The following is a 14638-nucleotide window of genomic DNA, read 5'->3' as shown; positions in this document are numbered from 1 at the left end:
TTGGTCAAGAGATGGGTATCTATAAATTGTGAAAAAAATGGTTAGTGATTTTACCAATGCCTATTTAAACTTAAGGGGTGGGGCTTCTTTGTTTTTAAGCTCAGCTACCAGTCTTACTTCAGAGTGGAAGAATTCAAAATTGTGATCATTGCCAGTCTCAACATGGTTCTCCTGGTATTCCTGGGCCACCGGGTCCCATAGGCCCAGAAGGTCCTCGAGGATTTCCTGGTTTGCCAGGAAGAGATGGTGTTCCTGGATTAGTGGGTGCTCCTGGACGTCCAGGTGCCAGAGGATTAAAAGGTGCTGAACTTGTTTACATATTTTGTATTCACTTTCTAAATTGATTTAATAGGCAAGGGTTCATCTTTGGTTTTATGATGCCAAAAAGCTTTTTGTATCCCTGAGTCTTTCAATAATTTGTCAGGGTGCCTGGGTGGCTCAGTCAGTTGAGTGTCTGACTCTTGATTTTTGTCTCAGGTCATGATCCCAGGGTTGTGGGATTGAGCCCCACATCAGGCTCCATGCTGAGCATGGGTCTTGCTTAAGATTCTCTCCCCCCTCTTTCTCTCTCTGTCTCTTTTTCTCTCTCTCTCTGTCTCTTTTTCTCTCCGTCTCTTTTTCTCCCCCTTCCCCTCCCTCTGCCCCTCTCCCCTGCTTGTTCTCTATCTCTAAAAAATAAAAAAAAATAATAATTTTTCAACTAGTTAAAAAGCAATTCTGTTTTCTTAAAGCAATATTCTAAAGTAGACAAAAATTAAAGTTTGAAGCTTGTGAAGTTACAAATTAGAAAATATTGATAGTGCACTTAGAGATTTTGCCTGAGTCTTTGATAGAAAATCACACTTTCCTTTATTTTGACTCCAGTAACTTCTGTTACCTTAAGAATTTTTCTATTATAGGAAAAATTATATTTTGCCACCAAACTTCTTAATAGCCCACAACTTACTTATCATTGTCTTTGAATGTTTATGTGAAATGTCAGTTGATAATTCTTTCCTTTTTATTTAGTATTATGTGAACAATTGAGATGTTCAATCAAAGTAATAAACAACTATGAATAACACAAGGGTTAATAATCCCAAACCATTTTCCTTTTCAATATTTCAATATTAGATCCTTCTAGATCACTGATAATCTTAGAAATTTTTGCTTCAAAAATTCTGTTTCCCATTAGTAATAGTAAATAAGTGGCAAGCTTTTTTAAAAAGATTTTTCTTTTTTGTTAAAAAAAAATTAAGTTTGTATTTATTTTGAGAGAGAGAGAATCCGAAGAAGTCTCCACGCATCAGTGCAGAGCCAGATGTGGGGCTTGAACCCATAAACATTGAGATCTTAACCTGTGCTGAAATCAGGAGTCGGACGCTCAACTGAGCTACTCAGGCGCCGCAAAATTTATTTTTCTTCCAATGTGTATATTAACAGCTTTGAAAGAAGCAATCTAGCAGGATGTGATTTTATAGGAAAAGTAAGCTTATTCCCATCTTTGACACTCTGCAGGCCTACCAGGAAGAAACGGGGCAAAGGGGAACCAAGGGTTTGGGTACCCTGGAGAACAAGGTCCTCCTGGTCCCCCAGGTAAGAACTGGTACATGCTCCTAAGTGTTGCTGCACATTTGGCTTTAAGAAAATCTGCATAAATCTATGTCAAAAAATTTGAAATCAAGACATTTGTTTCCTTTTTTGAATGATTCACATTGAACATATTGAGCTCTAACTACTAGAATTTTCTTCCTCCAGCTTACTGATCAATCATTCTGGATTTTCTCTTGTTTATCATTTGGATGCCTTAGAAGACTGGTCCTTAGAATAGTTCTGGAATGGTTTTAGTCACCCAAGCTTATCTAGTGTATATCAGTGTTCACTCTTTATGATTCTCAGGGAAGCAGAACACCTGCAGTGGTGGACTCGTAGGGCAGCCTTGGCTAGCTGTGTTATTTTAACTTCGTCAGGCCTCCATTTCCTCATTGGTGAAATGGTGATGAGATGTTGCCTGCATCATGACATTATTGTAAAATGATATGAATTAATACATGTGCTTTTGGAACAGTGTGTAACAATCATGTTTTCAGTAAATGGGTGCTATTACTGTTATTTTAGATGTTAGAACATCGTGAGGCTTTTGTGGGGATGAAAGGATTCAAAAGTCTTCATGTAAAATGCTTGGAACAGTATCTACAGTTGTAGTTAAATGCTGACTAAATGTCTCTTAGTGGTAGCAGCAGGAATTATTAGTAGTAGAGAGTGCCTCAACCTATGCTGCTCCATTTCACACCCTGAATGTTTTTTGTTACTTTGAGTCATCACCTTTCACATAATATCCTGTTAACTCTCCTTCCTTTGAGCATGCTAATTGAGCTAATTAGGCTGTGGTTCTCAAATTAGTGCTGTAACACCTTTGTGTGTATAATGATCACAATTACGCCATGGTAATAGCACTGTATTTAAATATGGAAACCTAAAAACGTGTGTAATGAAAGATCATTTTACTGCAAAAATGGCACAAAAGTGACTTCAGTAGAGTTGTAGAGTTTTACCTTACTCATCTCTCACTTGCTAATTTATAATTGGCAGAAGATATGCTGGAAGGAAGAAATAAGTTTGGACAACCCACCAATTAAAATATTAGAATGTTAGCTCAGTGTCTTAATCAGCAGGGTGATTGCTATATTGATATAGCTTAGCCTGGTTTTATAAAAATTACTGATCATTTCTCCATAGTCTTCTAAATGGAAGGTATAAAGAATTAGCAAGAGAGTACTTCTCTTTTCACATTAGTGCAAATATGTAAAACTTTTAGGGTTTGTTTTTTTTCCCATTTCCATTTCTTACCGAATCACCTATATCAATCATCAAAAACCAAAACTCCTCTGTTCATATATTGATCATGTCCCTTCTTAGGTCCAGAGGGTCCTCCTGGAATAAGCAAAGAAGGTCCTCCAGGAGACCCAGGTCTCCCAGGCAAAGATGGAGATCATGGAAAACCTGGAATCCAAGGACAACCAGGCCCCCCTGGAATCTGCGATCCATCGCTATGTTTTAGTGTAATTGTTGGAAGAGATCCATTTAGAAAAGGACCAAACTATTAGTGTCTGATGCCTCATTCAGCAACCTAGGCGTGGTGCTTTTCTTTTATGGTCTTTTGCATCTCAGGAAGATAATAACATAATCCCTTGAAAAGAAACTAAAGTACCTCGGTGTTTTTATTATTACTTTTTCTTAAGGAAAAATATATGAAAGGTCACATATACTGATTTTAAAGGCTCCTCAGTAATTCAGAGCCTTTGGATTGGTAGCATTAACTAAATCTCAAGGGTGTCTTATAAGTCCATTTATTTTAATCAAAGTTGAATTATATATATAAAAAAACCAACACCATTGCCTGTTAGCCAGTCAATTTCAGTCACTGTGAAATATTTCACATTCAGCCTCCATGCAGCAGAGTATTTGAGTTCAGTTTCATGTCTGTGTGAATTTCATGTTTCATATCTCATAGCACATGCTTGTACATTAGCCAAAACATGTGTCTGGTCATTGGAAATAACATCAGGGCTGATATTCAGCTAGGACAGACTGTATTGCCATGCCAGTCATTTACTCCAGCATCTGTGCTTGGTGGGTAGGGACAATGGGCTGCTGGTTGTTCAGTGTTTTGAATGTCACCTCTGTATGAGAGTAACGTGTTTCTTAAGTACATTTGTAAATTCTCAAATTTGATTAATGAGTATGCTAAGAAAGACTATTGGTTCCAATGGGAATGGTCCAAATTATATAATATTAAATACATTTTGGAAAAAAGTTTCTTTGTACCTGGTGTTGTCAAAGGAAATGATAGTTCAGAAATAAAAGACTTTATTCTTCATACTTGCTTAGCAATTGGAATGTTTGTTGGATGCCTTCATTTTCCATTTCATTTATTACATGTGTATGGTCCTATATGTTAACTTTCATTGTAGCAAAGCTAATGGGAATAAATGCTCTAGTTGAGAGGAAAGTTAACTCCACAGATTCTAGTATGTCTTGATATTTTTAGCAGACTTTAAAATATTACAAACAGTCTTTGTGTACTGTACTTACTGCCTTTGTAAGGAACATATTTGAGATATTTTATCCTAATCATGCTCTAAATTTTGTTACATGCTTGTTATTCAAAGTTCAATAAAGTGTTGTACAGGCCTGATTGCAGTGTTTTATTTTTTTAAAATACATAATTTTACCTGATTGTTGAGTGTAGTATCGTATCACATGGTCATTGTTTTCAGTGGTTATACTTTATTGAATTATTTACCCTATTCTTGAAAAGCTCGATCATCTGAAATAAGAACTTAGAAATTCATTTGGTATACTACGCACACAAATGGGTGCAGCACCTGCTTCCTGGAGTGACTGTTGATCAGCGTTTAGTTTAACTGACATGTCATCCTGCCACTTTGATGAGGACGGTGGGGGAGACTCAAGTCATAACATTCAGTAGCAGAGTTAGCGCACAAGAATTTTTTGTCATTTTTGGTTTTTTTTAAATTGAACTATAGTTGACCCACTGCTACATTAGTTTCAGATGTGCGATGTAGTGATTCCACAAGCGTATATGTTATGCTGTGCTCAGCACAAGTGTAGCTCCCATCTGTCACCATACGACGCTATTACAGTGCCGTTGACTGTATTCCTTGTGCTGTGCCATTGATCCCTGTGACTTAGTCATTCCATAACTGGAAGCCTGTATCTCCCACTCCCCTTCACCTATTTTTCCTGTCTTCCCATTCATCTCCCCTCTGGCAACTATCAGTTTGTTCTTTATATTTATGGGGGTGTTTCTGCTTTCTGTTTGTTCATTTTGTTTTTTAGATTCCTCATATAAGTGAACTTATATGGTATTATTTGTCTTTCTCAGACTTATTTTACTCAGTGTAATATCGTCTAGGTCTGTCCATATTGTTGCACATGGCAAGATTTCATTGTTTTTTATGGCTGGGTAATATTCCATTGTATATATGTGTACCACATTTTCTTCATTCATCTATCTGTGGACATTTGGGCTGCTTCCATAATTTGGCTACTATAAATAATGTTGCAGTAAGCATAGGGGTGTGTACATCTTTTTGAATTAGTGTTGTTTTATTCTTTGGGTGAATACCCAATAGTGGAATTGCTGGGTCATATGGTATTTCTATTTTTAATTTTTTGAGGAATCTCCATACTAGTTTGTACAATGGTTGCACCAATATACGTTCCTACCACCAGTAGGGTACCTTTTTTCTCTACGTTTTGCCAACACCTTTTATTTCTTGACTTTTTTATTCTAGCCATAGCATGAGTCTTGTTTGGATATTCAATCTCCAGCAAAGCCCTAGGTATCTGTTGAGGCTTAACTCCTAGGTGGTTATGGCATTTTCTAAGACATGCTAAAGGAGCAGAATAGGTAGTTAGTGTTACCTATTAATTCATTTAGCCACCACTCACCATGTGGCCAAGGATATAGTGGCAGAATAGTTGCATTGTCTAGCCTGCAGTTGTGTGTAATGAGATGTAGGTAAGTAAACAGGTGATTCCAATACATTCATCCTAAGAAAGAAGTGCTATAGAAATGTATAGGATGATGCTATGTCCCTCCCAAGTTCATATGTGGAAGCTCCAACCCCCATGTGGCAGTATTTGGAGACAGGGCTTATAGGTGGTAATGAATCCTATGGGACTGGTGGCCTTATGAGAAAAGAAAGAGGACAATCTCTCTCTTTCTGTCTACAGGTATGCAGGAAAGGTCCTGTGAACACGTACTGATAAGGCAACTGTCAACAAGCCAGGAAGGTAGCCCATCTTGATCTTGAATTTCCAGCCTGTAGTTGTGAGAAAATTAATTTCTATTGTTTAAGCCAGCCAGTCTTAATAATGCCATATAAAATATTATTTTGTTATTTTCTGCACAAGCTCATAAAACAGATGTGAAAGTAGTGAAAACTTCCCTGCAGCAAAGATTATAAACACATTTGAAAGGCGAGGAGGCATTAACCTAACCAAGTCATGTCAAGATAATGGAAATGAGCAAAAGCTGGGGAGTTAGAAAAGCAGGGAGAATTCTGAGAACATCACCTGTGGAATATAAACCATATTTACTTTTAGTATCCCTACTTTTCAAATTGATATCTCAAGATGAAATATTTCTGTGATTTATCATGGTACACGTTATGTCCTAACATATTTCTGCCTTTGACAAATTTGAAATTAACCATGGTGTACTGGCTTTCACAAATGAATAGGTGAGTGATTTTTTCCTGCAAGGACATTTTGCATTGTAATGTCCATCATCACCATTTTACATGTATACCCTTTAACATACTCACAAGAGCATGACTTCTGTAATGAATTTGCCTGAGTTCAAATCGCCACTTGCTTTCTCTGGTATGAGTCTTCAGAAAATTTATTTCTTTTTGCCTAGATTTCTGTATATGTTGAATAGGAAATATTAATAGTACTTACCTAAAAGCAAGAGTTAGTATTAGGATTAGGTGAAACAAAAAAATTTATTTCATGGAATAAAGTTAGATAACTTACCAGAAACATACAGTGTGACAATAGCAAATCTTGAGATGAAATTTTAACTATTCAAAACATTTTATGTCTGTGTAACTAATACTGATAAAACTGATTAATCCGATTTGTTTCAATTCAGAATGAAACTCTCAGTCTTTAGGATAAAAATAATTCTGGGGTGCCTGGGTGGCTAAGTTGGTTAAGCGTCCAACTTCAGCTCAGGGCATGATCTCGCAGTTCATAGGTCTGAACCCCACATCAGAATCTGTGCTGACAGCTCAGAGCCTCAAGTCTGCTTCAGATTCTGTGTCTCCTTCTCTCTCTGCCTCTCCCCTGCTCATGCGCTTATTCTCTCTCTCTCTCTCTCTCTCTCTCTCTCTCTCTCTCTCAAAAATAAACATTAAACAATTTTTTAAAAGGATAAAAATAATTCTCAGTAAAAGCTCAGCCAGATTTTTGATCATCTTGGTCTAAAATGTAAAGTGGGAACAATTTAGGGGAAAAAAACCCATCAAACCCTTGGGGTTTATTGTCTGTGGTATTTTATCTGTATTTTGTTAACTATTTTTTTTTTTTATGAACTGTATTTTATGTTTGGTTCTTAGAACTTCACCAAGTAATTAATTTCCATTGTGAAAAGATTTTTAATGGAGATGGAACCGAAAATCATTCTTTGATGCCCAGTAGAGGGCAGCAGAATACACATATCCACTCATATCCGGAACCAAGCTGTGATGATTTTTTTCTCATTGTATTTATTAATTATATCAACTATCACTGTATATTTACTTAATGTGTACATTTTCTCAGTTTTTCAAGCATGGTTAGATTTGTATCCTCAAAACTTTATTATCCCAAAGGTAAAAAAAAAACTCACGAGGTTTTGTAAATTGCACACCTAAGCCACAGTTAATGAGGTTTGTTTATATTTTGATGTCTTGCCTGACTGCTTTATCTTTGTAGGATTCAGTTCATCTGGTTAAAGTGCTATGGCTAGGAGCTTTGATTGTATCTTCAAACTGATAACTGTGTTGTCAAAGGAGAGATTTGAAACTTACTCCTGCTCTTCCTCAGTTACGAATCTGGCCAGTTGACTGGTATTTTAGCTTTGTTATGCCCGTGGCAGGCAGAAAGGTGCCCTTATCATTATCTAGAGTTTATAAGTGAGTAAACCAGACATCCTATCATCCTGGTACAATAGATTGTATAAAATGCCAGCACAAGAGATTATTAGCAGCTCTGTGACCAAAGCCTTGAGAGCTTAATCTCTGAGGAGTGTGGGGCATGATGGGGGACACAGAGGGAAACTCAGATTAAAAGTCTCTGCAATTTTAAGGGAAAAGACCAGAATTAAGCCCATAAGTTAGTTAAATTGAGCTGTAAAGTTTTCTCTGGAACGTCTTAACAAAACTTTAGTTTAAAAGGTACGTAGAAAAATTTTATCTTGCTCCAAATAACACATTTGAAATAAGGAACATTGCTGTCTCTACTCACTAAATTATTTCTGGGTTCTGCATTTTCAAAAGTAGGTTTTCACAGAGGAACTTTGAATAGATATATTTTTAACATCTATTTATTTTGAGGGAGAGAGAGATAGAGTATGAGCAGCAGAGGGGCAGAGAGAGAGCAAGACACAGTATCCAAAGTAGGCTCCAGGCTCCAAGCTGTCAACATAGAGCCTGATGCTGGGCTCAAACTCATGAACCGTGAGATCATGACCTGAGCCCAAGTCAGACACTTAATTTACTGAGCCACCCAGGCCCCCATGATAGATAGATTTTAAAAGTCCCATATTGATATTCTATATGAAAATGAGCATTTGAAATAGCTGACTGGAGTATCATTCTGCATAAGGGAGAACTGAGACACAGTGACAGTTTTTCCATCATGTCCCCAATTCAGTTGCTATTTCAAAATAGTATTAAAAGATCAAATTTGAGGGGTGCCTGGGTGGCTCAGTTGGTTAGGCATTCAACTCTTGATTTCAGCTCAGGTCATGATCTCACGGTTGTGAGTTTGAGCCCCAAGTCCAGCTCTGTGCTGAGAGTAGAGCTTGCTTAAGATTCTCTCCCTCCCTCTCCCTCTGCCCTCCCCCACTTGCGTGCAATACACTTGCATGCACTGTCTCAAAAAATAAAAATGAAATCAAATTTGAGAGGTGTATAGCTCTTACAGAATGACATTCAAAGTGAAATTTTAAAATAAATCATTTTGGGGCGCCTGGGTGGCTCAGTTGGTTAAGCATCTGACTTCAGCTCAGGTCATGATCTAATGGTTTGTGAGTTCAAGCACCGCATCAGACTCTGTGCTGACATCTCAGAGCCTGGAGCCTGCTTCGGATTCTCTGTCTCCCTTTCTCTCTGCCCCTCTCCTGCTCATGCTTTGTCTCTCTCTCTAATATAAACATTAAAAAAAGTAATAAATCATTTTGACAACAACAACAAAAAGGTAAAGAGAGTCCTGAGACATGTAATATTGGATGACTCGGATAACTTTTCTGAATTTGTTTTCTTATCTCTGAAACAAAAGGTTTAAGTTACTGTGATTTTTCAACCTGGGCTGTTACATTACAATCACCTAGCGCTTAAAAAAAATTCCCTCGTTTCGGCTCTACCGAGATTCTGGTGTCATGGATTTGCCTTCCATGCAGAGGCAATAGCTATTACAAAGGCCTTGGGCCAGAGAACACAGCTCAATGGAAGTGGAAGTAATTCTCTATTTTTAGGTTTTAGAAAGCTGCTGCTAGAGGTGGCAAAAGATAAGGGTGGAAATAGTAGGAGTAGGAAAAAGGGATAAAAAGGGAAGGAGAAGATACTAAAAAAATCTTCCAGGATTTTGAGATTTGCCTCACAGATACATCACTCTGACTACAGTGTGAGTGGATGAAAACAGGCAAGTTGGAAGTGGAGAAGCTAATTAAATTTCATTACAGGGGTGCCTACGTGGCTGTCAGTTAAGCATCTGCCCTTGATTTGGGCTCGGGTCATGATCTCACAGTTCGAGCCCTGCATCTAAGCTGTCAGAGCAGAGCCTCCTTAGGATTTTCTCTTTCTTCCTCTCTTCCTGCACCTTCCCTGCTCTCTTTCTCTCTCTCTCTGAAAATTAAAAAAAAAAAAAAAATTAAAAAATAGTTAAAATAACTTCATTACAGTGGCACTGAGGACAGAAGTGTAGATAAAAGAGGAAAAGACAGAGGCAGAGGGGAAAATAAAAGGCCATCAATTTATTCTACTAAAATCACAGATAACTTCCAGAATGTACCCCAGTGACACCAGGAAGGTGAGGGCTTGCTGGTGTAGCACGAGATAGGAAATGAACCAAACATTTTGGGCTTCCACCTGGATGTCGACCTAGGAAGAGCTGGTTTGCGGGGCTCAGGACTGCATCTTCTAGGGGCCTCTCCTGAAAATGTTGGCAGGGTCAGCGTGAGAACCATGGTTTGGAATTGCATGGAAAGTATTCATTTCAGGCTTCCACTGGGGCAAAACATGCCAGCTGGTTTCTGATGCTGGCTCTGACTGTGACAGTCTCCACACCTAGGTCTTATTCACACCAGTCTTTCGCCGATAACAACAGTAAATTGTATCTGTTTTCCTTTTGTCTCTGATGCCTCAGGATGCAAGAGAATACGATTTCACTCCTGCTGGGACCGATGCTGTAAGTGCTGTGGCACTGGTCATCCCCGGGAGTGTAAAGAGTGATGGGTAAGCTTTTTTATTTTTATGATGTGGTATGTATTGTTTTGATATGATTTCAAATCCACTTGTTTAGGACAAAGACCAGCAAAGTGAAGTTGTTTTTAGGAGGAAAGTTTTCACGTGAGAGTGAATTAAGCCGTGTCAGGATGCCTCATCTCATCTCATCTGTTGTCAGAGATAAGTATTCAGGAATCGGCCAAGCCTTCTCACTCAAACACCAACTCGTAAAAAGGTTCACCTCAACTAAATGTGGGCTTTATTCTTTTCCTCGTCCCTTGCCTGCAACAATAGTGTGACTACCCTATCGTTGGTTAATCACAATAAAGTAGGTGATTTCTTCATTGGCTTTTGAAGTGACGTTATCCTCTATGCTATGGGTTGTGAAATTCCTGCAGGGAACCTGTGTTAAATAAATTGCTGGCAAAGACAGACTTGGTCTCTGAGCATGAATTTGCCACCCCAGAGTGAAACAGGTGGACCCTAAGGTAACACAGACTGTTTGCTGGGGAGCGGAAAGTCTATAGGTGTCATCCTGTCTGGAAATGGTCAATAAATCAAGTTGGCTGATTTGATAAAAGGATGTACTCCCATCTCCCCAAGGCGTCCGTAGTCAGCCTAAATTCTAGGAGGAAACACCTTCCAGAGGAAAAAGTCCTTAAACCAGAAATGGGAAATGGAGGTTTTTAGAGCCAAATCCCAGCAATTGTTAATAATTGCCTGGAGGAAAGCAAAATCTAATTTAGATGTGATTTTCCTTGCCTTTGGCTGAAGTGGCAAGGTTAAGGGAATTGGGGAGTAGACAGAGAGGAGTATCTGAGCATGTGGGTTGGATTTAGAGGGAAATCAATTTGAAACTGTGTGTGTGTGTGTGTGTGTGTGTGTTTCCATTTCTGACCTCTCCTAGGGATTTTCCAGAAATAAACTTAAATTCTGTAAACTTGAATAATACCTATTATTAATTTAAGAATTAACTGTATGAACTATGAATTTTATACATTTTACATACTAAACTCAGGTGCAGATTTTTCAAGGCTATAGATGACTTAGGGGAACAGGAGGGATTGAAACCTAAATCCTGTTTTCAAAGACCAGGCTATGCTCCATCTTAACTCCTATGAGAATTAAAAGCTGAATAAGTTGTTTTAAGTGTTTTACTCCCCTGTTTATTTTAACTGATTTTCCCTCATGATGAATTTAGTGATAACAGAAATCTTTTTAAAAATGTTTTCATTTATTTACTGTGAGAGGGAGAGAGCATGTAAGCACGTGAGTGTGTTTGGGGCAGAGGGAGAGGGAGAGAGAGGATCCCAAACAGGCTCAGAGCTGTCAGCGTAGAGCCGGACCCAGGGCTCCATCTTACAAACTGAGACGACCTGAGCCGAAATCAAAGGTGGGATGCTTAACCAACTGAGCCATGCAGGTGCCCCAACAGAAATCTTTAAAATAAAAATAAGCTCCAAATTTCCTTAAGAATTATTAAAAAGGTGAGGAGCTCAGGCAACAGTGTCTAATTCACATGTCAGTTACTGGTGTGTTAAAAGGTAAACTGAAACATAGTAAAAATTTTAAGATTTGAGCAAAAAATAGATTGTAATTAGGCAGCACCAAACTGGAAGTGGTTACTGGTATTCCACTGGACAGGAGCTGGGGAAAGACTTATAGACAAGAGGTGGAAGCAAAGCGAGAAGAATATTTGATTGGAGATAGCTTATGCAGGTGCCTTATTTGGGAAAGGCTAGTTGGCTATTTGGGAATGGTTGTCCCTAGGTTTCAATTTCTTAATCTTGAGGCACTTCAGTCTTTGGTTTTGGTTTGCTTGTGCAGGCTACAAAGGCATTAGAGCCTTCTCAGTCTAATGGTCTCTTTGTTTAATTAATTTAACAGTAGTTACCTCGTAAGGCTTTTAATGGAAATTTCTTTCTCTGGTGATTTAATCAAACTAATATTTCCAGATCCAGAGATTAAGAAATGTAGTCAGTAACTCATTCTCAATGACAAATGAAGAAGTGAGAGAAACTAAGAAAATCAGGAATGTTAGATGTAATTCAAAAATACTGTCAGGAACATATTTCCTTTTCTCAAGTCTCATTAAACTTTTGTACTAGAAAGAATTTATTGGACAGTTGAGCCTTTGAGAATTGCTTAGTGCTTTGGAAAAATAGGATTGTTCCTTTTACAAGTGAGAGGCAATATGGAAAGTGTGGAAAGTGGCTCAGTAGAAAGAGCACAATCCCAAGGGTAACTTGGGCAAAGATCAATCATAGTTGGGAAATGTACACTTCAAATATTATTCAGAAAGGAACAATGATGACACAGAATGTTAGTGATTGGGGCTGGGATGGTCTTGCCATGGAGAATAGGCTTTCATCATAGCAGTGGACGCACATGTATTCAAAGGATGAACCCCCTTCTTCCACATTAAGTGAGAAGATTGAAATATAGCTAATATTCCCCCATGTTGTGTTTCTGTATGGGTCCAAGGAAACAAAAGGTCTGGTTAAAAAAAGACTGAGAGAATAGAGAAGAGTAAGGAACAGATTATAATGTTGGAGGATTGCTTTGATCACAGTTCGTGTGAGTTAACCTACCATTTTTAGATGCAAAATGTTAATGTTAATTAGCATTTTGTTTATGCAAATGAGTGATGCTGAAGAAAAAGAAAGTCTATGATTAAAGATGGTATTGGTGAGGATAAAAGGAAAGAATGTTAAGCACCAAGCAGACATTTTCTTTATTTATTTTCTTTAAAATTTCAGAAACACCTAAGATTCTTTAATCTACCTGCCCAGGGATCTCTTTCGTAATAATGTATTTAACCCCACTTAAGGAAACTTTTCCTTTTTAGCTTCCCTAAATAAGTGTCAGCAGGGGTCCTGGCTGGCTTTCATTTAACTGACAAACACTCCTTCACACCTTACCAAGAACATCTTTTTACGCCTTCACAGGAATAAGTGGCACCCACATAGAAAAAAGGTGGGAGGTGGGAGGACAGTTGGCTTTGATTAGTTTTATGCCACATCATACCCTGATTCCATTGTTCATTTTAAGGCAAACTAGTTAAAATTTTAGAGGCATTAGCTCACGTAAGAAATGATCACTGTCTCCAATAACACCCAGAGAGTAAGAGATGAATGCTGTTGTCTGTCTCCATGAAATGTTAATGGCCCCAAGGCAGGTTTTAGAGTCCTGAAAGCCAAAAGGGGAAGAAACAGGGATCTACTGAGTTCTTGGGTTCTGTCAAGGACAGTTAAATTAGGAAGCCAGAAGAAAGACATTAATAACAACAGCTATTATTGATTCATTGACTTCAAACGTCCCTTCTTTAGTATTTATAGCTTCCTTAGGACTAGGTAATAAGATTTTCATTTCATAAATGAAAACACTGAGCTTCACATGACTAGACGGTGATGAATCCAAGATTCGATCCAGATCTGCGAGGCTCCAACGCTCATGTTTTCAGTCTGAGTATCACTAAAATGTGTTCTCTATATAGTCCATGTTGCAATACAATATTTAGTTGGCAACTGGAGGCCATCCAATCATTCTACAACTGTGTCTGGCACAGTTTTTCACTGCCTTAAAATTTATCCAGTTTAGTTGGAGGATGTTGCACTGTTTTTGTCCTGTCCTTTGGAATGTTATTTGCAAGTTTCTTTCAGAGTGACTCTCCTGGGTCAATTTTGGGACCTCTTCCAAGTGTCCCACTAATATTCTGTGCATTTCCCTGGGATGGCATTTTTGTTTTTAACCCTGTTTTGCTACTTTTCTTTGTTGGCCCCCCCACCATGAGTCTGTGAGCTTGTTAAAGGCAAGCTTCCTGCACTGTTTCAAAATATGTTTTCAAGTACACCTCTTGCCAAGGCTTGATTTGAAATTCTTTTTGAACCATATTTGTTAGTATGAAGATCACATAAGGGAGGGTAATGGTGGTGCCAGAAGCCTAGGATATTGGTGAGTTGAGTAATATTCTTAGAAGAGTATCTGTGACACAGTTAGTGCTTAATAACTACTAACTATCTGATGATTATTCTTGTAAACTTCTGCAATGACGACAAGAAAAATGCAAGGGACCCAGGGAGTTCTTTAGCAGCACAGGTTTTGGACAGAATTGCCCTTTTCCAGGAGTTTTGTTCTGTTTTGGTTTTTTGAGAGAGAGAGTGTGCACACACATGAACCGGGCAAGGGCAAGGGGAGGGGAGAGAGAGAGAGGGAGAAAATCTTAAGTAGGTCCCATGCTCAGTGTGGAGCTCAACTTGGAGGCTCGATCCCATGACCCTAGGATCATGACCTGAGCCAAAATCAAGAATCGGACACTCAACTGAACCACCCAAGGGCCCCATCAGAGTTTTATTTTTAAATGTGGTAATTAATTTAAAAATGCAGAGCAGTGTCTGACATGTAGTAGGCACCCCTTC

At 38.4% G+C, this 14638-nt stretch overlaps 1 protein-coding gene across 1 annotated transcript in view; it reads left to right on the top strand.

The window, feature by feature from the left end:
- COL21A1 (collagen type XXI alpha 1 chain) overlaps window positions 1-4177 on the top strand; it is a 125790-nt gene extending 121613 nt beyond the window's left edge. The window contains exons 26-28 of the mRNA XM_060615790.2: window positions 100-300; window positions 1498-1575; window positions 2899-4177. Of these exons, the coding sequence (XP_060471773.1) occupies window positions 100-300; window positions 1498-1575; window positions 2899-3086 (467 nt within the window). The 3' untranslated portion in view covers window positions 3087-4177. The remainder of the gene's footprint in view (window positions 1-99; window positions 301-1497; window positions 1576-2898) is intronic.
- The last annotated feature ends 10461 nt before the right edge of the window (window positions 4178-14638 follow it).

This window comes from Panthera onca, chromosome B2 (assembly GCF_046562875.1).
Source record: "Panthera onca isolate mPanOnc1 chromosome B2, mPanOnc1 haplotype 2, whole genome shotgun sequence".
In the NCBI taxonomy this organism is placed as follows: domain Eukaryota; kingdom Metazoa; phylum Chordata; class Mammalia; order Carnivora; family Felidae; genus Panthera; species Panthera onca.
This window is presented reverse-complemented; position numbering and strand designations above follow the sequence as displayed.